A 22,427-nucleotide genomic window follows, 5' to 3' on the forward strand; every position below is an offset into this window, starting at 1 on the left:
TGGATATATACAGTGGGTATGTAGGGCGGCACGGTGGCTCAGTGGTTAGCGCTGCAGCCTTGCAGTGCTGGGTTCGAATCCCACCAAGGACAACATCTGCAAGGAGTTTGTATGTTCTCCCCGTGTTTGCGTGGGTTTCCTCCGGGTACTCCGGTTTCCTCCCACACTCCAAAGACATACTGATAGGGAATTTAGATTGTGAGCCTCATCGGGGACAGTGATGATAATGTGTGCAAAATGTAAAGCGCTGCGGAATATGTTAGCGCTATATAAAAATAAAGATTATTATTATTATTAAAGTATTCAGACCCCTTTAAATTTTCCACTCTTTGTTTCATTGCAGACATTTGGTAAATTCAAAAAAGTTCATTTTTCCTCATTAATGGACACTCTGCACCCCATCTTGACTGAAAAAAAAAAACAGAAACGTAGAATTTTTTTTCAAATGTATTAAAAAACAAACAAAACTGAAATCTCCCATGGTCATAAGTATTCAGCCCCTTTGCTCAGTATTGAGGAGATGCACCTTTTGAGCTAGTACAGCCATGAGTCATCTTGGGAATGAGGCCACAAGTTTTTCACCCCTGGATTTGGGGATCCTCGGCCATTCTTCCTTGCAGATCCTCTCCAGTTCCGTCAGGTTGGATGGTGAACGTTGGTGGACAGCCATTTTCAGGTCTCACCAGAGATGCTCCATTGGGTTTAGGTCAGGGCTCTGGATGGGCCGGTCAGGAATAGTCAGAGAGTTGTTCTGAAGCCACTCCTTTGTTATTTTAGCTGTGTGCTTGGGGTCATTGTCTTGTTGGAAGGTGACCCTTCGGCCAAGTCTGAGGTCCAGAGCACTCTGGAAGAGGTTTTCATCCAGGATATCTCTGTACTTGGCCGCATTCATGTTTCCTTCAATGGCAACCAGTCGTCCTGTCCCTGCAGCTGAAAAACACCCCCATAGCATGATGCTGCCACCACCATGTTTCACTGTTGGGATTGTATTGGGCAGGTGATAAGCAGTGCCTGGTTTTCTCCACACATACCACTTAGAATTATCACCAAAAAGTTCTATCTTTGTCTCATCAGACTAGAGAATCTTATTTCTCATAGTCTGGGAGTCCTTCATGTGTTTTTTAGCAAACTCTATGGGGGCTTTCATATGTCTGGCACTGAGGAGAGGCTTCCGTCTGGCCACTCTGCCATTAAGGCCCAACTGGTGGAGGGCTGCAGTGATAGTTGACTTTGTGGATCTTTCTCCCATCTCCCTACTGCATCTATGGAGCTCAGCCACAGTGATCTTGGGGTTCTTCTTTACCTCTCTCACAAAGGCTCTTCTCCCACGATTGCTCAGTTTGGCTGGACGGCCAGGTCTAGGAAGATTTCTGCTGGTCCCAAACTTCTTCCATTTAAGGATTATGGAGGCCACTGTGCTCTTAGGAGCCTTGAGTACTGCAGAAATTCTTTTGTAACCTTGGTCAGATCTGAGCCTTGCCACAATTCTGTCTCTGAGCTCCTTGGCCGGTTCCTTTGGCCTCATGTTTCTCATTTGGTCTGACATGCCCTGTGAGCGGTGAGGTCTTATATAGACAGGTGTGCGCCTTTACAAATCAAGTCCTATCAGTGTAATTACACACAGCTGGACTCCAATGAAGGAGTAGAACCATCTCAAGGAGGATCACAAGGAAATGGACAGCATGTGACTTACATATGAGAGTCTGAGCAAAGGGGTTGAATACTTATGACCATGGGAGATTTCAGTTTTTCTTTTTTAATAAATTTGCAAAAATTTCTACATTTCTGCTTTTTTTCAGTCAAGATAGGGTGCAGAGTGCACATTAATGAGAAAAAAAGGAACTTTTCTGAATTTACCAAATGGCTGCAATGAAACAGAGAGTGAGAAATGTAAAGGGGTCTGAATACTTTCCGTACCCACTGTAGCTAAAGGACTGAGAGTCCTCGCTGCTTGTATCTCCGGCCGGAGAATCTGCTGGAAAGAACTTAATATGGTATTGATTGTGCGTGGCTTCGCCTGCCCCGTGCGCCTCCGTCTGTGAGTGTGATAAAACATTAGTGATCCATTATGTTCCATGTATCTCTTTGAAGGCAGCGAGGTGCTGCTCTCTGTGACGGAGGCATTGGCCCGGAGAAATACGTTCTCCGCACCATATATGGCCACACTTTTAAGTTTTTAATATAAACGAGAACAGGAGGAGGGGTGAATCCTCGCGGGAGGAGGCGCAGCTCACATACAGTGGAAAATTCAGGGGCTGAATGTGCAGCTGGAGGATGGGGGGAGTAGTTCCTGGGTTAAACATGAAACTTATAAAAACACTAAACATGAATCCAGTTTCTTGCGGGACATGATCCATGGTCAGTGGTGGTCCGCCCTACAGATAAACCGGGGGGAGGGAGATCAGTGCAGGTGCAGGCATCGCAGCCACCAGAGCTCACCCATCATATAGAAGACCAAACACAACCTGCAAATTCAAGGGAGACCGCGGGAACACTAAGATTCCCCCACATCCCTAATCACACACAAGAGCGGCTCCATAGGATGAAGAGGAATTAATGATGTAGGAGCGACAGAGGAAAATCCAGCAGCTCAGCCAAACAGCTCCCTATATGTCGGCTTCTTGGACCCATGAATGTGATGAGGGTGAGGATTTAGAGTCAGATGTTTCAAGGCTGAGTTATGAGTCCTACAAGGAATTTCCTCTTAAAATAACAGCAACACAACAAAGAAATAAAAAACCCTCAATTGTAATAAGTCATCTCCAAAATTCATAAATATCAACTCTATCTGTGCAACTGTCAGTCTTCACTGTACGATCATCAATAAATCCAGCACCGGGAAGAATTTCAAGATTTTTATTTCTAGATCTAAGATGTGGCCTTGCCGATTAATAGGTCATTGGTGACTTTAGTTAGGGCAGTGTCAGTGGAGTGATGCGGCCGGAAGCCAGATTGTAATCGGTCGAAGAGGGAGCAGGAGGAGCGGTGGGAGGACAGTTCAAGATGGAGGTGTTGTTCCAGTAGTTTTGAGGCATAGGGGAGAAGTGATATAGGGCGATAGCTAGATACACAGGATGGGTCAAGAGACGGCTTTTTGAGGATGAGTGTGATTGAGGCATGTTTAAAGCTTGAGGGAAAAACACCAGTTGATAGATATAGATTGAAGAGATGGGTTAGGATTGGGATGAAGACTGTGGTGAGGTTTGGGATGAAGTGGGATGGGATCGGGTCAAGTGCACAGGTGGAGAGTCGAACTTCACTAATGGTGGAGAAGTTGGTTTGGAAGAGGAGGGCTGAACAGTTAGGAGGAAGGGCTCTGGAGGTTGTCGACCAAAACTGTCTCTGATGTTACCAATCTTCTGCTTGAAAAATGAGGCAAAGTCTTCAACCGAGATGAGTGGAGAGGGAGGAGGTGCTGGGGGACGGAGGAGAGAATTGAAAGTGTTGAATAACTGTTTAGGGTTGTGAGACAGGGAAGATATGAGAGATGAGAAGTAGGTTTGTTTTGCTGCAGGGAGTGTGACCTTGATTTTGTCTGTAGCCACCACTAGGGGGAGCTCCCTGTATACAGAAATACATGATAAGATCCTGTCTGCAGCCACCACTAGGGGAAGCTCCCTGTATATAGATATACATGATAAGATCCTATCTGCAGCCACCACTAGGGGGATCTCCCTGTATACAGAGATACATGATAAGATCCTGTCTGCAGTCACCACTAGGGGAAGCTCCCTGTAAACAGAGATACGTGATGAGATCCTGTCTGCAGCCACCACTAGGGGGAGCTCCCTCTATACAGAGATAAATGATAAGATCATGTCTGCAATCACCACTAGGGGGAGCTCCCTGTATACAGAGATACATGATAAGATCCTGTCTGCAGCCACCACTAGGGGGAGCTCCCTTTATACAGAGATACATGATAAGATCCTGTCTGCAGCCACCACTAAGGGGAGCTCCCTGTATACAGAGATACATGATAAGATCCTGTCTGCAGTCACCACTAGGGGGAGCTCCCTGTATACCGTGAGACATGATATGATACTGTCTGCAGTCACCACTAGGGGGAGCTCCTTGTATACAGAGATACATGATAAGATCCTGTCTGCAGCCACCACTAGGGGGAGTGTTGTGAGCTCTTGATCCGACTTTTGAAGCAAGGCTCCCTCTGGTGGATACTGCCGGTAGTGGTGCTGGTCAACATGATGTTAACCCAACAGCTGCAGAAGATAATTGGAGGAGTGGTGGTAGTGACTGGGACTACATAAGCGAGCAGACTTCTCTCAGTGACTGCTGGTGATACTCCTTTCTTTACTTACTGAGGATTTCTGTCTGCTGCCTGATCCTGCATTTTTTCAGCTAAGTGTCATTTGCTAAACCATTTGCATCTGTTTTTTCCTTGCTGTCAGGGGTCAGCTTGCTCCCCCTGGGGCTGCTGGCTCCTGCCCTGTATTTTTGTATCTTGTGTTTGTTTGCTCAGTCCCCTGCTGTATTAGCCTGTTGCTAGCCGCCAGTTCACACCTGAGTGCTGATATAGTGGGGGCGAGGTTGTTCAAACCTCAGTATTTTTGTACATCAGTCATGTTGGAATTATTAGGGTTTTTGCGTGATTGCAGACAGCGCCTTTTCTGTCCTGTCCTATCTAGTCAGTGTGGGCCCCATCATTTGCTCAGTCTATTTACTGTCTGTGTTTGTGCTTCATCTTGTCTCACCGACAATATATGTTTGAGGGCTGTCTATTCCTTTGGGGATCTTCTCCGGGGCAGTTTAGATTTCACTTTTCTGTCTTTAGGCTTAATTAGTCCTCCGGCTGTGACGAGGCGTCTAGGGCAACGTAGCAGCGCTCCACGGGTACTGCTAGTTGTGTTGTTAAGATCAGGGGTCTGCAATCCGCTGAGTGACCAACCTCTCAGGTGTTCTGGTGGCATAGCCTATTGCGCTCTCCTCCTCGATGACCCATTCATAACAGGGGAGCTCCCTGTATACAGAGATACATGATAAGATCCTGTCTGCAGCCACCACTAGGGGGAGCTCCCTGTATACAGAGAGATAAGATCCTGTCTGCAGCCATCACTAGGGGAGCTCCTGTATACAGAGATACATGATAAGATCCTGTCTGCAGTCACCACTAGGGGGAGCTCCCTGTATACAGAGATACATGATAAGATCCTGTCTGCTGCCACCACTAGGGGGAGCTCCCTGTATACAGAGATACATGATAAGATCCTGTCTGCAGCCACCACTAGGGGGAGCTCCCTGTATACAGAGATACATGGTAAGAGCCTGTCTGCAGCCACCACTAGGGGGAGCTCCATGCATACAGAGATACATGATAAGATCCTGTCTGCAGCCACCACTAGGGGGAGCTCCCTGTATACAGAGATACATGATAGTCTTTATGTGGTGGATACATTAAATTGCAGATGAATATAATCAGTAATGTTGCTTCTTTTATCTCTGAGCTGTGACTGAAGTGATACTATAGCACTAAGACCTGAGATTTGAGGATTTGTTTGTAGCTGTAGTCGCCCTTTGCTGCCTGTGGTCACAGTGGATTTTCCATTCCTGAGGAGCCAGATAGAATTTGATTTTGACCCTGATCGTGTGGTCTGGTCATCCCTGGTGGCCAGCTCCCCATATCTCAGCTTTCCTTGCTCTAGTTTAGCTCAGTTGCTCCTGAGTTTTCAGGTTTTTAGGTTTTCTTTCATGTTTGGCTCGAAAATCGCATGATTGTTCCAAGTTTGGGTTCCCAGACAGAACCTATTCTCAGATTGGAGCTCGGCTATAATTAACCCTTCTCATGCTGGATGTGGGCAGAGCAGTTGTGCTCTTTTCCTCTTCGTCACATCTGCTGCTGTTTTGTGCCGATCACCATAAATAAAAACTACAGAATTTACATGTTTCACTTGTTTTTTTCTGTCTGCGACTCTGGGATAGTCACTGAGCGGTGAACACGTCCCATGATGCGAGATAGTAAGGACGGTGAATAAACTATTGTTTAGAGACTGAAAGAAACTTTTCGTTCCATTTTCTGATGTTTAATTGTTTTTCCCGAGGATAAAAAATTCCCTGTGTTTGTCTTGTAGGAACGTGGTGGGTGAATGCAGCTGCCAGGTGTCTGTGGTGCTGCAGGAGGATGAGCTCTCGGCAGCGGACACAGCGCTCACACAGTAAGTCACCGCGGGGTTCTCAGGACTATTTTTTGCTCAGCTAATTCTCTTCCCTCCTAGATCTTTGAGCCTCTAATCCCCAAAATGTGACCCTCCGGACACAGCCAGAGAGTGGGGCTGGGGATCGTTTTTTTTGGCTGTTTTCCTTATAAGGATACTGAAGTCATCACTGATGCAATAAAGCGATGGACTCGGTTCCTTCTCCACAGATTCTCCTCCCCTAGGACTTGTTTGATTCCAGAGCCAATCCTCCCTAAGTGCCTCTTTCTCTTTCCTCTCACTGACACTTAGGCAAAGGGAGCAGCCGGACTTTTCAGAAAGAGATGGATGTGGCCCTGACAATGCACTAAATATTGGAGAAGTGAGCCAAAAAACTGACAATCAAGAGAGCATCCGTGGTGTACTCAAGAGAAGAGTAGAGGTGAAGGAACATACTGAGGAAAGACTCCGACAGCAAGAAGCTGAGCAGCTGGACTTCCGGAATCTGCTGGGAAAGAAAGTGACCACTAGAACTGTTTCCGAGGAGATCCTTAAAGACGTCTCGGCCGAGCAAATGGACTTCAGGGCCAACCTTCAGCGACAGGTCAAACCCAAGGCCTCGTCAGAGGATGAGCGCAAGGTCAACAGCCCGCAGCAGGTTGATTTCCGATCAGTACTGGGCAAAAAGACTCCTGTCTCAAAACCTCAAGTAGTGGAAAAGGTTGAAGCCAAACCCGCCACCCCTGACTTCAGGTCTCTGCTTGGAAATAAGAAGAAAGTGCCAACCGAGAACGGTAACGCCAACAGCACTGAGCCCCACGAAAATGCAAAGCCCTTCAGCAAAGAAGAAAAGCTTAAGCCACTGGTCAAAGATGAGAAGCCAAAATCTGCAGTGAAGGAGGAAAACAGAAAGCCAGCGGTTAATCAGGAGAAGGCAAAGTCTTTGTTCACCCAGGAAAAAGCCAAACCTCCTGCCGTTAACGACGAAAAGCTCAAACCTGCCATCAAGGAAGAGAATGCCAAGCCAGCTGTCAATCAGGAAAAGGTGAAACCCCTGACCAAGGAGGAGAATGCTAAACAGACTGTCAACCAGGAAAAAGCTAAACCCCTGACCAAGGAGGAGAATGCTAAACAGACTGTCAACCAGGAAAAAGCTAAACCCCTGACCAAGGAGGAAAATGCTAAACCTGTGGTCAACCAGGAAAAAGGGAAAGTGAGTGTCAAAGAAGAAATCGTCAAACCAGCATTAAATCAGGAAAAGGCGACGCTCTCATCCAAGGAGGAGACGGTGAAATTTGCATCCAATGAAGAAAGTTCTAAGCCTCTGGGCAAAGGAGATGCTACTAAGCCCACAGCTGTGGAGGAGAAACCCAAACCTGCAGCAGAGGAGGTGAAAGTGGAGCAGAACTGTGTGTCCGTAGTGGATGGAGAGGTGGAGAACAAGACAACTTTGGAGAGTGTGTCCGGGACCCCTCCTGTGTTCTCTGAGGTCTTACAAGATGCCAAGATAGTGGATGGCGAAAAGTTAGTTTTGCACTGCCGGGTCACCTCAGAGCCACCACCGGCTATCACATGGACCCTCGATGGAAAAGTCATAAAGTCCTCCAAATTTATTGTACTTGCTCAGGAAGGTAATTATGAAAGAAAATCCCTGGTGTGTGACAGTGTCGTTACTATAAGAGGGTGAGTGTCCCTGGTGTATGAGGGTGTCCCTGTTATGAGAGGGTGAGTGTCCCTGGTGTATGAGGGTGTCCCTGTTATGAGAGGGTGAATGTCCCTGGTGTATGAGGGTGTCCCTGTTATGAGAGGGTGAGTGTCCCTGGTGTATGAGGGTGTCCCTGTTATGAGAGGGTGAGTGTCCCTGGTGTATGAGGGTGTCCCTGTTATGAGAGGGTGAGTGTCCCTGGTGTATGAGGGTGTCCCTGTTATGAGAGGGTGAGTGTCCCTGGTGTATGAGGGTGTCCCTGTTATGAGAGGATGAGTGTCCCTGGTGTATGAGGGTGTCCCTGCTATGAGATGGTTAGTTTCCTGATATAGGAGGGTGTCCCTGGTATATGAAGGTGTCCTTGCCATGAGCGGAAGAGTGTCCCTGATGCATGAGGGTGTCCCTGCCATGAGGTGGCGAGTGTCACTGATGTTTGCGGGTGTCCCCACTAAGAGCGGGTGAGTGTTGCCCCTGGGGCGAGTGCGCCGTCTCCTCACCATGTGACTGTTGGGTCTTGCTCTTTCGCTGTCTCTTCTGCTTCGCTGCTGTCAGACATTAATACTCTGGTTTGATAAACAAGATTCATCATTTGTATGATGGGATATTTCTGTAATTTGATGATCTCTCAGTAATTTGCAAAATTCAGAGACTGAAAAAAACAGCTGAGGGTTTGTTACGACATGTTTCTCAATTGTTTATGAGCTTATAGGGGTTGTGCAGTGAAAACAAGTTGTCCCCTATCCAGATTATAGGTGACAATATACTGAAGTTGGCAGTCAGACCACTGGCCCTCGCACCGATTAGCAGCATGGAGCCCTATTAGCCCATTACAGTATGGAGTGCGCAGCCCCAACCACCAATCAAAGCTCCGCACTAGGCAGCGCCAGATGGGATGGAGTGGTGGTCAAGCGTGCACATTGCAGCTTGACCGACATTATAAGAGGGATAAAAGTTCTCCATGCTGCCTATCGATGTGAGTCCCAGTGGTCGGACCCCACGATCAATGTTGTTACCTTCGGCAGATAGTTGATGACTTGTTTTTATCAGACAACCCCTTTAGAGTACCACGATCAGGAATTGCTGCGGTTTTGACGCTGTGTATTATGCAGCGTCAGACCCGCAGCGGCCAGATGTTACAGCACAGTGGATGGGATTTCTAGAAATCCAATGTCCACTATGCGTCCAGACGCCTGCGAATCACCCGCTGACGCTGACATGTGGCGCGTCTCTCCAGACCGCAGCATGTCAACTTCTCTTCTGGAGCCTCCACAACAGAAATGTCACCAATACAATGTATTGGATACGGTGAATCCGCACGGATCAGTGATCACATGCGGATTTACCTGCGTTTAATAGAAGGCAGCGCTTTGGACGCAGCGAATGTGCTCTGTTTCCAAAGTGCTGCTAGTTTTGGATCGAGGACACCCGGCCTTAGAAGTTGCAGAAAAAACCCTTTGTTCGGATCTTATAGGCGGTTACAATGTATCAGTCTGGAGTCCACAGGTTCTTAGTGCAGGCCGATACAAGGTAACCAAACCTCAGAGCTTTATTGGCTCCATGCAGGTTTCTGCCTCAGAATTTAAGGCTATTTCTGTTCTTTGATTGTAATCAGAGATCCTGAAAATGACAAACATAAAGTCTATTAGAAAGTGGTAGAGCTGTGCGTCGTCCATGGATAAAGCTTCATAATAGGGAAGGATTTCTCTGCCTACCTGCTAATAGTCTGTGACTCTCACTGTGAAAAATGCTGGGAGCTGCAGTACGATGAGCAGATCAGATAAGACTCCAGGCCATTACCACCAGTGAGGTAGGTGATTATATGCTGGGATTGCAGTGGTTAATGTGTGGGGATTGGGGGGCTGTGTATTAATGGGGTCCTCGGCACTGTGACCCTGTGTCTTGCTGGGTGTTTTGCGCACATTCTTCTGGGGGAAATCTGGTCTTTCCCACAGTAAAGCCACGTAATAAACTCTCCGTGTTTTATAGTCTGAGCCGCTGCCAGGCTCTTTGTGTCTGTGACTACTGATGTGTCACATTGATGGATAATTACTGTGTCAGTTCTCAGAGGAAGTCACTGGCTGTGTGTGGGAGGAAGGGACCTGTCTGTCTATGAGAGGTTAAATGCGTGAGAATCAGACCGTCCCCCGAGGGCCACATGTTGGTTCCCAGGGCGGCTGGGATCCCGGATGGCAGAGCATTATTATCTGGGAACTGTTTCCTCGCTGCCTCCTGTCTGATGGTTTATACTGGATACAGCCCAGATACCAGTATTCCATGAAGAGTCCGCACAGTCTGGCTCTGATTTATCCAGTACTGCCATCTCTAGGGGGCGAAACGCAGCCACGGCCACAAACTGCAAGAATCCAGCCATCGGATGTCGCACCTAACATTTACATAGAAAAAACAGAAGCCGATTCGGAAAATTAAAATCTTCCCATTTATCACAACTGCCATCAAAATAGCACATAAAGTCCTCCCAGCTATAGGCTATCACTGGCCGAGGTACTTCCAGCAGAAGCCATCACTAACCATTATAAACCAGCACTGACCGAGGTAATGATGATGAAATTGATAGATATTTGGTAGATATATAATCAGTGCTTTGCATGTGTAGCTTACTGTATGTGTATTAACCTGATAAGTGTAAAAAACTATGCGTAGGTCCCCCCTATTTTTTGGTAACCAGCCAAGGTAAAGCAGACAGCTGCCATCAGACTGGGAAGGTCCCTGGTAATTGGGCCCTTCCCACCTAAAAATGTGAGCCGGCAGCTGCCCCAGAAGTGGTGCATCACATGAGATGCACCAATTCTGGCGCTTTGCCTTCGCTCTTCCCGTTGTCCTGGTGTAATGGCAATCGGGATAATGGAGCTTTGAGTTGATGTCATCTGTGAATTGTCCTAAAACACAGCTGACATAAATTCTTGGTGTTAGTAATGATGAAGCATCTATCAGACATCAAGTCCTGGTGTTAGTAATGGAGAAAGGTCCATCAGACATTGTGCCCTGGGGTTAGTAATGGAGAGGGGTCTATCAGACATCGAACCCTGGGGTTATTAATGGAGAGGGGTCTATCAGACATCAATCTCTGGGGTTAGTAATGGAGAGGGGTCTATCAGACATCAAGTTCTGGGGTTGGTAATGGAGAGGGGTCTATCAGACATCAAGTCCAGGGGTTAGTAATGGAGCGGGGACTATCAGACATCGAGCCCTGGGGTTGTTAATGGAGAGGGGTCTGTCAGACATCAAGCCCTGGGGTTGGTAGTGGAGATGGGTCTATCAGACATCAAGCCCTGGGGTTGGTAATGGTGAGGGGTCTATCAGACATCAATCTCTGGGGTTAGTAATGGAGAGGGGTCTATCAGACATCAAGTTCTGGGGTTGGTAATGGAGAGGGGTCTATCAGACATCAAGCCCTGGGGTTGGTAATGGAGAGGGGTCTATCAGACATCAAGTTCTGGGGTTGGTAATGGTGAGGGGTCTCTCAGACATCAAGCTCTGGGGTTGGTAATGGAGAAGGGTCTATCAGACATCAAGCCCTGGGGTTAGTAATGGAGAGGGGTCTGTCAGACATCAAGTTCTGAGGTTGGTAATGGAGAGGGGTCTATCAGACATCAAGCTCTGGGGTTGGTAATGGTGAGGGGTCTATCAGACATCAAGCCCTGGGGTTGGTAATGGAGAGGGGTCTATCAGACATCAAGCTCTGGGGTTGGTAATGGTGAGGGGTCTATCAGACATCAAGCTCTGGGGTTGGTAATGGTGAGAGGTCTATCAGACATCAAGCCCTGGGGTTGGTAATGGAGAGGGGTCTATCAGACATCAAGCTCTGGAGTTGGTAATGGTGAGGGGTCTATCAGACATCAAGCGCTGGGGTTAGTAATGGAGAGGGGTCTATCAGACATCAAGCCCTGGGGATAGTAATGAAAGAGGGGTCTATCAGACATCAAGCCCTGGGGTTAGTAATGGAGAGGGGTCTATCAGACATCAAGCCCTGGGGATAGTAATGGAGAGGGGTCTATCAGACATCGAACCCTGGGGTTATTAATGGAGAGGGGTCTATCAGACATCAATCTCTGGGGTTAGTAATGGATAGGGGTCTATCAGACGGCAAGTTCTGGGGTTGGTAGTGGAGCAGGGTCTATCAGACATCAAGCTCTGGGGTTGGTAATGGAGAGGGGTCTTTCAGACATCAAGCTCTGGGGTTGGTAATGGAGAGGGATCTATCAGACATCAAGCTCTGGGGTTGGTAATGGTGAGGGATCTATCAGACATCAAGCCCTGGGGTTAGTAATGGAGCGGGGTCTATCAGATATCAAGCCCTGGGGTTGGTAATGGAGAGGGGTCTATCAGACATCAAGCCCTGGGGTTAGTAATGGAGAGGGGTCTATCAGACATCAAGCCCTGGGGTTGGTAATGGAGAGGGGTCTATCAGACATCAAGCCCTGGGGTTAGTAATGGAGAGGGGTCTATCAGACATCAAGCTCTGGGGTTGGTAATGGTGAGGGGTCTATCAGACATCAAGTCCAGGGGTTAGTAATGGAGCGGGGACTATCAGACATCGAGCCCTGGGGTTGTTAATGGAGAGGGGTCTGTCAGACATCAAGCCCTGGGGTTGGTAGTGGAGAGGGGTCTATCAGACATCAAGCCCTGGGGTTGGTAATGGTGAGGGGTCTATCAGACATCAAGCTCTGGGGTTGGTAATGGAGAGGGGTCTATCAGACACCTCCATTACTAACCCAGTAATAAAAAAACATACACAGAAAAATACTTTATGTAGAAAAAACACTCCCCAATTCTTTCCCTTGTTCACCAATTTATTAAAAGTAATCCGACAGCCCGCAATTCGAAATCTGAAAGTCTTAAAAATAGAAAAATAAAAACAAGACACTGTCCATTGTTCCCAAATGTTTATTCTAAAAAAGTTCCCATTCAGATCCGACATAATGGAGCGTTTCCAACGACATTCCCCGAGTCTGTGATCCAAAGTTTATAGACAATCGTCCTGAGGCTTCATAGACTTTATCAGCAGTCTGCGATCCAAGAAACCCAGCGACTGTGAAGAGCAGTAACGTTGCTGTTGTCACCTCTCATCAGAGTCGTTGGGAAGAGTCAAGGCGAAGCTCCAGAAGTGGCGCATCTAATGTGATGCACCACTTCTGGGTTGTCTGCTGGCTTGCATTTTTAGGCAGGGGAGAGGGGGACGACCTCACATCGTTTTTGTTTCATTTATGTTAGGCTAAAGGTTGTAACATTAGGTCTTCATACAAGGCATTAAAGGTGCCACTTCCTATGATGTGTCCTCCTGTGATATTAGATGCCTATATGTAAAGGGTCTTTCCAAAGTTCACAAACACGTAAAAATTAGTATTTTCTGCAAAGCATTTCATTCCGGTACATGTCACACAGGCACACAACACTGATAACACTGGTACTGATTTTCCAGGATGGTTATCATCCAGACGTGTGAAGGAGACCCAAGAGTAAGAACCAAACAGCTCAATCTACAAAACCCATGTCTGACATTTCAGTGTGATATAGTAATATATATATACTAATATGGCCGCCCTTCTCCTCAGTGTGATATAGTAATATATATACTAATATGGCCGGCCTTCTCCTCAGTGTGATATAGTAATATATATAGTAATATGGCCGCCCTTCTCCTCAGTGTGATATAGTAATATATATACTAATATGGCCGGCCTTCTCCTCAGTGTGATATAGTAATATATATAGTAATATGGCCGCCCTTCTCCTCAGTGTGATATAGTAATATGGCCGGCCTTCTCCTCAGTGTGATATAGTAATATATATATACTAATATGGCCGCCCTTCTCCTCAGTGTGATATAGTAATATATATAGTAATATGGCCGCCCTTCTCCTCAGTGTGATATAGTAATATATATAGTAATATGGCCGCCCTTCTCCTCAGTGTGATATAGTAATATATATAGTAATATGGCCGCCCTTCTCCTCGGTGTGATATAGTAATATATATAGTAATATGGCCGCCCTTCTCCTCAGTGTGATATAGTAATATATATAGTAATATGGACACCCTTCTCCTCAGTGTGATATAGTAATATATATAGTAATATGGCCGCCCTTCTGCTCCGTGTGATATAGTAATATATATCGTAATATGGCCGCCCTTCTCCTCAGTGTGATATAGTAATATATATAGTAATATGGCCGCCCTTCTCCTCAGTGTGACATAGTAATATATATAGTAATATGGACACCCTTCTCCTCAGTGTGATATATATATATATATAGTAATATGGCTGCCCTTCTCCTCAGTGTGATATAGTAACATATATAGTAATATGGCCGCCCTTCTCCTCAGTGTGATATAGTAATATATATATAGTAATATGGCCGCCCTTCTCAGTGTAGTATAGTAATATATATAGAAATATGGCCGCCCTTCTCCTCAGTGTGATATAGTAATATATATAGTAATATGGCCGCCCTTCTCCTCAGTGTGATATAGTAATATATATAGTAATATGGCCGCCCTTCTCCTCGGTGTGATATAGTAATATGGACACCCTTCTCCTCAGTGTGATATAGTAATATATATACTAATATGGCCGCCCTTCTCCTCAGTGTGATATAGTAATATATATACTAATATGGCCGCCCTTCTCTTCAGTGTGATATAGCAATATATATAGTAATATGGCCGCCCTTCTCCTCAGTGTGATATAGTAATATATATAGTAATATGGCCGCCCTTCTCCTCAGTGTGATATAGTAATATATATAGTAATATGGCCGCCCTTCTCCTCAGTGTGATATAGTAATATATATAGTAATATGGCCGCCCTTCTCCTCAGTGTGATATAGTAATATATATAGAAATATGGCCGCCCTTCTCAGTGTGATATAGTAATATATATAGTAATATGGCCGCCCTTCTCCTCAGTGTGATATAGTAATATATATAGAAATATGGCCGCCCTTCTCCTCAGTGTGATATAGTAATATATATAGTAATATGGCGGCCCTTCTCCTCAGTGTGATATAGTAATATATATTGTAATATGGCCGCCCTTCTCAGTGTGATATAGTAATATATATAGTAATATGGCGGCCCTTCTCCTCAGTGTGATATAGTAATATATATAGTAATATGGCCGCCCTTCTCCTCAGTGTGATATAGTAATATATATAGTAATATGGCGGCCCTTCTCCTCAGTGTGATATAGTAATATATATTGTAATATGGCCGCCCTTCTCCTCAGTGTGATATAGTAATATATATTGTAATATGGCCGCCCTTCTCCTCAGTGTGATATAGTAATATATATAGTAATATGGCGGCCCTTCTCAGTGTGATATAGTAATATATATAGAAATATGGCCGCCCTTCTCCTCAGTGTGATATAGTAATATATATAGTAATATGGCCGCCCTTCTCCTCAGTGTGATATAGTAATATATATTGTAATATGGCCGCCCTTCTCCTCAGTGTGATATAGTAATATATATAGTAATATGGCCGCCCTTCTCCTCAGTGTGATATAGTAATATATATAGTAATATGGCCACCCTTCTCCTCAGTGTGATATAGTAATATATATATAGTAATATGGCCACCCTTCTCCTCAGTGTGATATAGTAATATATATATAGTAATATGGCCACCCTTCTCCTCGGTGTGATATAGTAATATATCTAGTAATATGGCCGCCCTTCTCCTCGGTGTGATATAGTAATATATATAGTAATATGGCTGCCCTTCTCCTCGGTGTGATATAGTAATATATCTAGTAATATGGCCGCCCTTCTCCTCGGTGTGATATAGTAATATATCTAGTAATATGGCCACCCTTCTCCTCAGTGTGATATAGTAATATATATAGTAATATGGCCACCCTTCTCCTCAGTGTGATATAGTAATATATATAGTAATATGGCCGCCCTTCTCCTCGGTGTGATATAGTAATATATATAGTAATATGGACACCCTTCTCCTCAGTGTGATATAGTAATATATATATAGTAATATGGCCCCCCTTCTCCACGGTGTAATATAGTAATATATATAGTAATATGGCCGCCCTTCTCCTCAGTGTGATATAGTAATATATATATAGTAATATGGACACCCTTCTCCTCAGTGTGATATAGTAATATATATAGTAATATGGCCGCCCTTCTCCTCGGTGTGATATAGTAATATATATATAGTAATATGGACACCCTTCTCCTCAGTGTGATATATATATATATATATATATATATATATATAGTAATATGGCTGCCCTTCTCCTCAGTGTGATATAGTAACATATATAGTAATATGGCCGCCCTTCTCCTCAGTGTGATATAGTAATATATATATAGTAATATGGCCGCCCTTCTCCTCAGTGTGATATAGTAATATATATAGTAATATGGCCGCCCTTCTCCTCAGTGTGATATAGTAATATATATAGTAATATGGCCGCCCTTCTCCTCAGTGTGATATAGTAATATATATAGTAATATGGACACCCTTCTCCTCAGTGTGATATAGTAATATATATAGTAATATGGCCGGCCTTCTCCTCGGTGTGATATAGTAATATATATAGTAATATGGACACCCTTCTCCTCAGTGTGATATAGTAATATATATACTAATATGGCCGCCCTTCTCCTCAGTGTGATGTAGTAATATATATACTAATATGGCCGCCCTTCTCTTCAGTGTGATATAGCAATATATATAGTAATATGGCCGTCCATCTCCTCAGTGTGATATAGTAATATATATAGTAATATGGCCGCCCTTCTCCTCAGTGTGATATAGTAATATATATAGTAATATGGCCGCCCTTCTCCTCAGTGTGATATAGTAATATATATAGTAATATGGCCGCCCTTCTCCTCAGTGTGATATAGTAATATATATAGAAATATGGCCGCCCTTCTCAGTGTGATATAGTAATATATATAGAAATATGGCCGCCCTTCTCCTCAGTGTGATATAGTAATATATATAGTAATATGGCGGCCCTTCTCCTCAGTGTGATATAGTAATATATATTGTAATATGGCCGCCCTTCTCCTCAGTGTGATATAGTAATATATATAGTAATATGGCGGCCCTTCTCCTCAGCGTGATATAGTAATATATATAGTATTATGGCCGCCCTTCTCCTCAGTGTGATATAGTAATATATATAGTAATATGGCCGCCCTTCTCCTCAGTGTGATATAGTAATATATATAGTAATATGGCGGCCCTTCTCCTCAGTGTGATATAGTAATATATATTGTAATATGGCCGCCCTTCTCCTCAGTGTGATATAGTAATATATATTGTAATATGGCCGCCCTTCTCCTCAGTGTGATATAGTAATATATATAGTAATATGGCGGCCCTTCTCAGTGTGATATAGTAATATATATAGAAATATGGCCGCCCTTCTCAGTGTGATATAGTAATATATATAGTAATATGGCGGCCCTTCTCCTCAGTGTGATATAGTAATATATATTGTAATATGGCCGCCCTTCTCCTCAGTGTGATATAGTAATATATATAGTAATATGGCCGCCCTTCTCCTCAGTGTGATATAGTAATATATATAGTAATATGGCCACCCTTCTCCTCAGTGTGATATAGTAATATATATATAGTAATATGGCCACCCTTCTCCTCAGTGTGATATAGTAATATATATATAGTAATATGGCCACCCTTCTCCTCGGTGTGATATAGTAATATATCTAGTAATATGGCCGCCCTTCTCCTCAGTGTGATATAGTAATATGGCCGCCCTTCTCCTCAGTGTGATATAGTAATATATATAGTAATATGGCCGCCCTTCTCCTCGGTGTGATATAGTAATATATATAGTAATATGGCCGCCCTTCTCCTTGGTGTGATATAGTAATATATCTAGTAATATGGCCGCCCTTCTCCTCAGTGTGATATAGTAATATATATAGTAATATGGCCACCCTTCTCTTCGGTGTGATATAGTAATATATATAGTAATATGGCCACCCTTCTCCTCAGTGTGATATAGTAATATATATATAGTAATATGGCCGCCCTTCTCCTCGGTGTGATATAGTAATATATCTAGTAATATGGCCGCCCTTCTCCTCAGTGTGATATAGTAATATATATAGTAATATGGCCGCCCGTCTCCTCAGTGTGATATAGTAATATATATAGTAATATGGCCACCCTTCTCCTCAGTGTGATATAGTAATATATATATAGTAATATGGCCGCCCTTCTCCTCGGTGTGATATAGTAATATATCTAGTAATATGGCCGCCCTTCTCCTCAGTGTGATATAGTAATATATATAGTAATATGGCCGCCCTTCTCCTCAGTGTGATATAGTAATATATATATAGTAATATGGCCGCTCTTCTCCTCAGTGTGATATAGTAATATATATATAGTAATATGGCCGCCCTTCTCCTCGGTGTGATATAGTAATATATCTAGTAATATGGCCGCCCTTCTCCTCAGTGTGATATACAGTTGTGGCCAAAAGTATTGACACCCCTGCAATTCTGTCAGATAATACTCAGTTTCTTCCTGAAAATTATTGCAAACACAAATTCTTTGTTATTATTATTTTCATTTAATTTGTCTTAAATGAAAAAACACAAAAAGAATTGTCCTAAAGCCAAATTGGATATAATTCCACACCAAACATAAAAAGAGGGTGGATGAAAGTATTGGCACTGTTGGAAAAATCATGTGATGCTTCTCTAATTTGTGTAAGTAACAGCCCCTGTAACTTACCTGTGGCACCTAACAGGTGTTGGAAATAACTAAATCACACTTGCAGCCAGCTGACATGGATTAAAGTTGACTCAACCTCTGTCCTGTGTCCTTGTGTGTACCACATTGAGCATGGAGAAAAGAAAGAAGACCAAAGAACTGTCTGAGGACTTGAGAAACCAAATTGTGAGGAAGCATGAGCAATCTCAAGGCTACAAGTCCATCTCCAAAGACCTGAATGTTCCTGTGTCTACCGTGCGCAGTGTCATCAAGAAGTTTAAAGCCCATGGCACTGTGGCTAACCTCCCTAGATGTGGACGGAAAAGAAAAATTGACAAGAGATTTCAACGCAAGACTGTGCGGATGTTGGATAAAGAACCTCGACTAACATCCAAACAAGTTCAAGCTGCCCTGCAGTCCGAGGGTACAACAGTGTCAACCCGTATTCTCCGTCGGCATCTGAATGAAAATGGACTGTATGGTAGGAGACCCAGGAAGACCCCACTTCTTACCCCGAGACATAAAAAAGCCAGGCTGGAGTTTGCCAAAACTTACCTGAAAAAGCCTAAAACATTTTGGAAGAATGTTCTCTGGTCAGATGAGACAAAAGTAGAGCTTTCTGGGCAAAGGCATCAACATAGAGTTTACAGGAGAAAAAAAGAGGCATTCAAAGAAAAGAACACGGTCCCTACAGTCAAACATGGCGGAGGTTCCCTGATGTTTTGGCGTTGCTTTCCTGCCTCTGGCACTGGACGGCTTGACCGTGTGCATGGCATTATGAAGTCTGAAGACTACCAACAAATTTTGCAGCATAATGTAGGGCTCAGTGTGAGAAAGCTGTGTCTCCCTCAGAGGTCATGGGTCTTCCAGCAGGACAATGACCCAAAACACACTTCATAAAGCACTAGAAAATGGTTTGAGAGAAAGCACTGGAGACTTCTAAGGTGGCCAGCAATGAGTCCAGACCTGAATCCCATAGAACACCTGTGGAGAGATCTAAAAATGGCAGTTTGGAGAAGGCACCCTTCAAATATCAGGGACCTGGAGCAGTTTGCCAAAGAAGAATGGTCTAAAATTCCAGCAGAGCATTGTAAGAAACTCATTGATGGTTACCGGAAGCGGATGGTCGCAGTTATTTTGGCTAAAGGTTGTGCAACCAAGTATTAGGCTGAGGGTGCCAATACTTTTGTCTGGCCCATTTTTGGAGTTTTGTGTGAAATGATCAATGTTTTGCTTTTTGCTTCATTCTCTTTTGTGTTTTTTCATTTAAGACAAATTAAATGAAGATAATAATACCAATGAATTTGTGATTGCAATCATTTTCAGGAAGAAACTGAGTATTATCTGACAAAATTGCAGGGGTGTCAATACTTTTGGCCACAACTGTACTAATATATAGTAATATGGATGCCCTTCTCCTCGGTGTGATATAGTAATATATATAGTAATATGGCCGCGCTTCTCCTCAGTGTGATATAGTAATATATATAGTAATATGGACGCCCTTCTCGGTGTGATATAGTAATATATATAGTAATATGGCCGCCCTTCTCCTCAGTGTGATATAGTAATATATATAGTAATATGGCCGCCCTTCTACTCAGTGTGATATAGTAATATATATAGAAATATGGCCGCCCTTCTCCTCAGTGTGATATAGTAATATATATAGTAATATGGCCGCTCTTCTCCTCAGTGTGATATAGTAATATATATAGTAATATGGCCGCCCTTCTCGGTGTGATATAGTAATATATATAGAAATATGGCCGCCCTTCTACTCAGTGTGATATAGTAATATATATAGAAATATGGCCGCCCTTCTCCTCAGTGTGATATAGTAATATATATAGTAATATGGCCGCCCTTCTCCTCAGTGTGATACAGTAATATATATAGTAATATGGCCGCCCTTCTCCTCAGTGTGATATAGTAATATATATAGAAATATGGCCGCTCTTCTCCTCAGTGTGATATAGTAATATATATAGTAATATGGCCTCCCTTCTCCTCAGTGTGATATAGTAATATATATAGAAATATGGCCGCTCTTCTCCTCAGTGTGATATAGTAATATATATAGAAATATGGCCGCCCTTCTCCTCAGTGTGATATAGTAATATATATAGTAATATGGCCGCCCTTCTCGGTGTGATATAGTAATATATATAGTATTATGGCCGCCCTTCTCGGTGTGATATAGTAATATATATAGTAATATGGCCGCCCTTCTTCTCAGTGTGATATAGTAATATATATAGTAATATGGCCACCCTTCTCCACGGTGTAATATAGTAATATATATAGTAATATGGCCGCCCTTCTCCTCAGTGTGATATAGTAATATATATAGAAATATGGCTGCCCTTCTCCTCAGTGTGATAAAGTAATATATATATAGTAATATGGCCGCCCTTCTCCTCAGTGTGATATAGTAATATATATAGAAATATGGCTGCCCTTCTCCTCAGTGTGATATAGTAATATATATATAGTAATATGGCCGCCCTTCTCCTCAGTGTGATATAGTAATATATATAGAAATATGGCTGCCCTTCTCCTCAGTGTGATATAGTAATATATATAGAAATATGGCCGCCCTTCTCCTCAGTGTGATATAGTAATATATATAGAAATATGGCCGCCCTTCTCCTCAGTGTGATATAGTAATATATATAGTAATATGGCCGCCCTTCTCCTCAGTGTGATATAGTAATATATATAGTAATATGGCCGCCCTTCTCCTCAGTGTGATATAGTAATATATATAGTAATATGGCCGCCCTTCTCCTCAGTGTGATATAGTAATATATATAGAAATATGGCCGCCCTTCTCCTCAGTGTGATATAGTAATATATATAGTAATATGGCCGCCCTTCTCGGTGTGATATAGTAATATATATAGTATTATGGCCGCCCTTCTCGGTGTGATATAGTAATATATATAGTAATATGGCCGCCCTTCTCAGTGTGATATAGTAATATATATAGTAATATGGCCACCCTTCTCCACGGTGTAATATAGTAATATATATAGTAATATGGCCGCCCTTCTCCTCAGTGTGATATAGTAATATATATATATATATATATATATATATATACATACAGTGGGGCAAAAAAGTATTTAGTCAGTCAGCAATAGTGCAAGTTCCACCACTTAAAAAGATGAGAGGCGTCTGTAATTTACATCATAGGTAGACCTCAACTATGGGAGACAAACTGAGAAAAAAAAATCCAGAAAATCACATTGTCTGTTTTTTTTTTCATTTTATTTGCATATTATGGTGGAAAATAAGTATTTGGTCAGAAACAAGCAATCAAGATTTCTGGCTCTCACAGACCTGTAACTTCTTCTTTAAGAGTCTCCTCTTTCCTCCACTCATTACCTGTAGTAATGGCATCTGTTTAAACTTGTTATCAGTATAAAAAGACACCTGTGCACACCCTCAAACAGTCTGACTCCAAACTCCACTATGGTGAAGACCAAAGAGCTGTCAAAGGACACCAGAAACAAAATTGTAGCCCTGCACCAGGCTGGGAAGACTGAATCTGCAATAGCCAACCAGCTTGGAGTGAAGAAATCAACTGTGGGAGCAATAATTAGAAAATGGAAGACATACAAGACCACTGATAATCTCCCTCGATCTGGTGCTCCATGCAAAATCCCACCCCGTGGGGTCAGAATGATCACAAGAACGGTGAGCAAAAATCCCAGAACCACGCGGGGGGACCTAGTGAATGAACTGCAGAGAGCTGGGACCAATGTAACAAGGCCTACCATAAGTAACACACTACGCCACCATGGACTCAGATCCTGCAGTGCCAGACG

General features: G+C 43.5%; 1 protein-coding gene across 3 annotated transcripts in view; it reads left to right on the plus strand.

Annotated features, from left to right (window-relative positions):
- The window catches only part of MYLK (myosin light chain kinase), a 196,699-nt gene that overhangs the window by 21,803 nt on the left and 152,469 nt on the right, over window positions 1-22,427 (plus strand). For 2 of the 3 annotated variants that reach the window (XM_073545255.1, XM_073545256.1), the window contains exons 5-6: window positions 6,087-6,170; window positions 6,462-7,780. In XM_073545255.1, the coding sequence (XP_073401356.1) occupies window positions 6,087-6,170; window positions 6,462-7,780 (1,403 nt within the window). Of the gene's footprint in view, window positions 1-6,086; window positions 6,171-6,413; window positions 7,781-22,427 lie in introns of all 3 variants that reach the window. The other variant, XM_073545258.1, reaches the window with a different exon arrangement.

Source organism: Dendrobates tinctorius, unplaced genomic scaffold (assembly GCF_039654945.1).
Source record: "Dendrobates tinctorius isolate UK_male_01 unplaced genomic scaffold, ASM3965494v1 ptg000143l, whole genome shotgun sequence".
Taxonomy (NCBI): domain Eukaryota; kingdom Metazoa; phylum Chordata; class Amphibia; order Anura; family Dendrobatidae; genus Dendrobates; species Dendrobates tinctorius.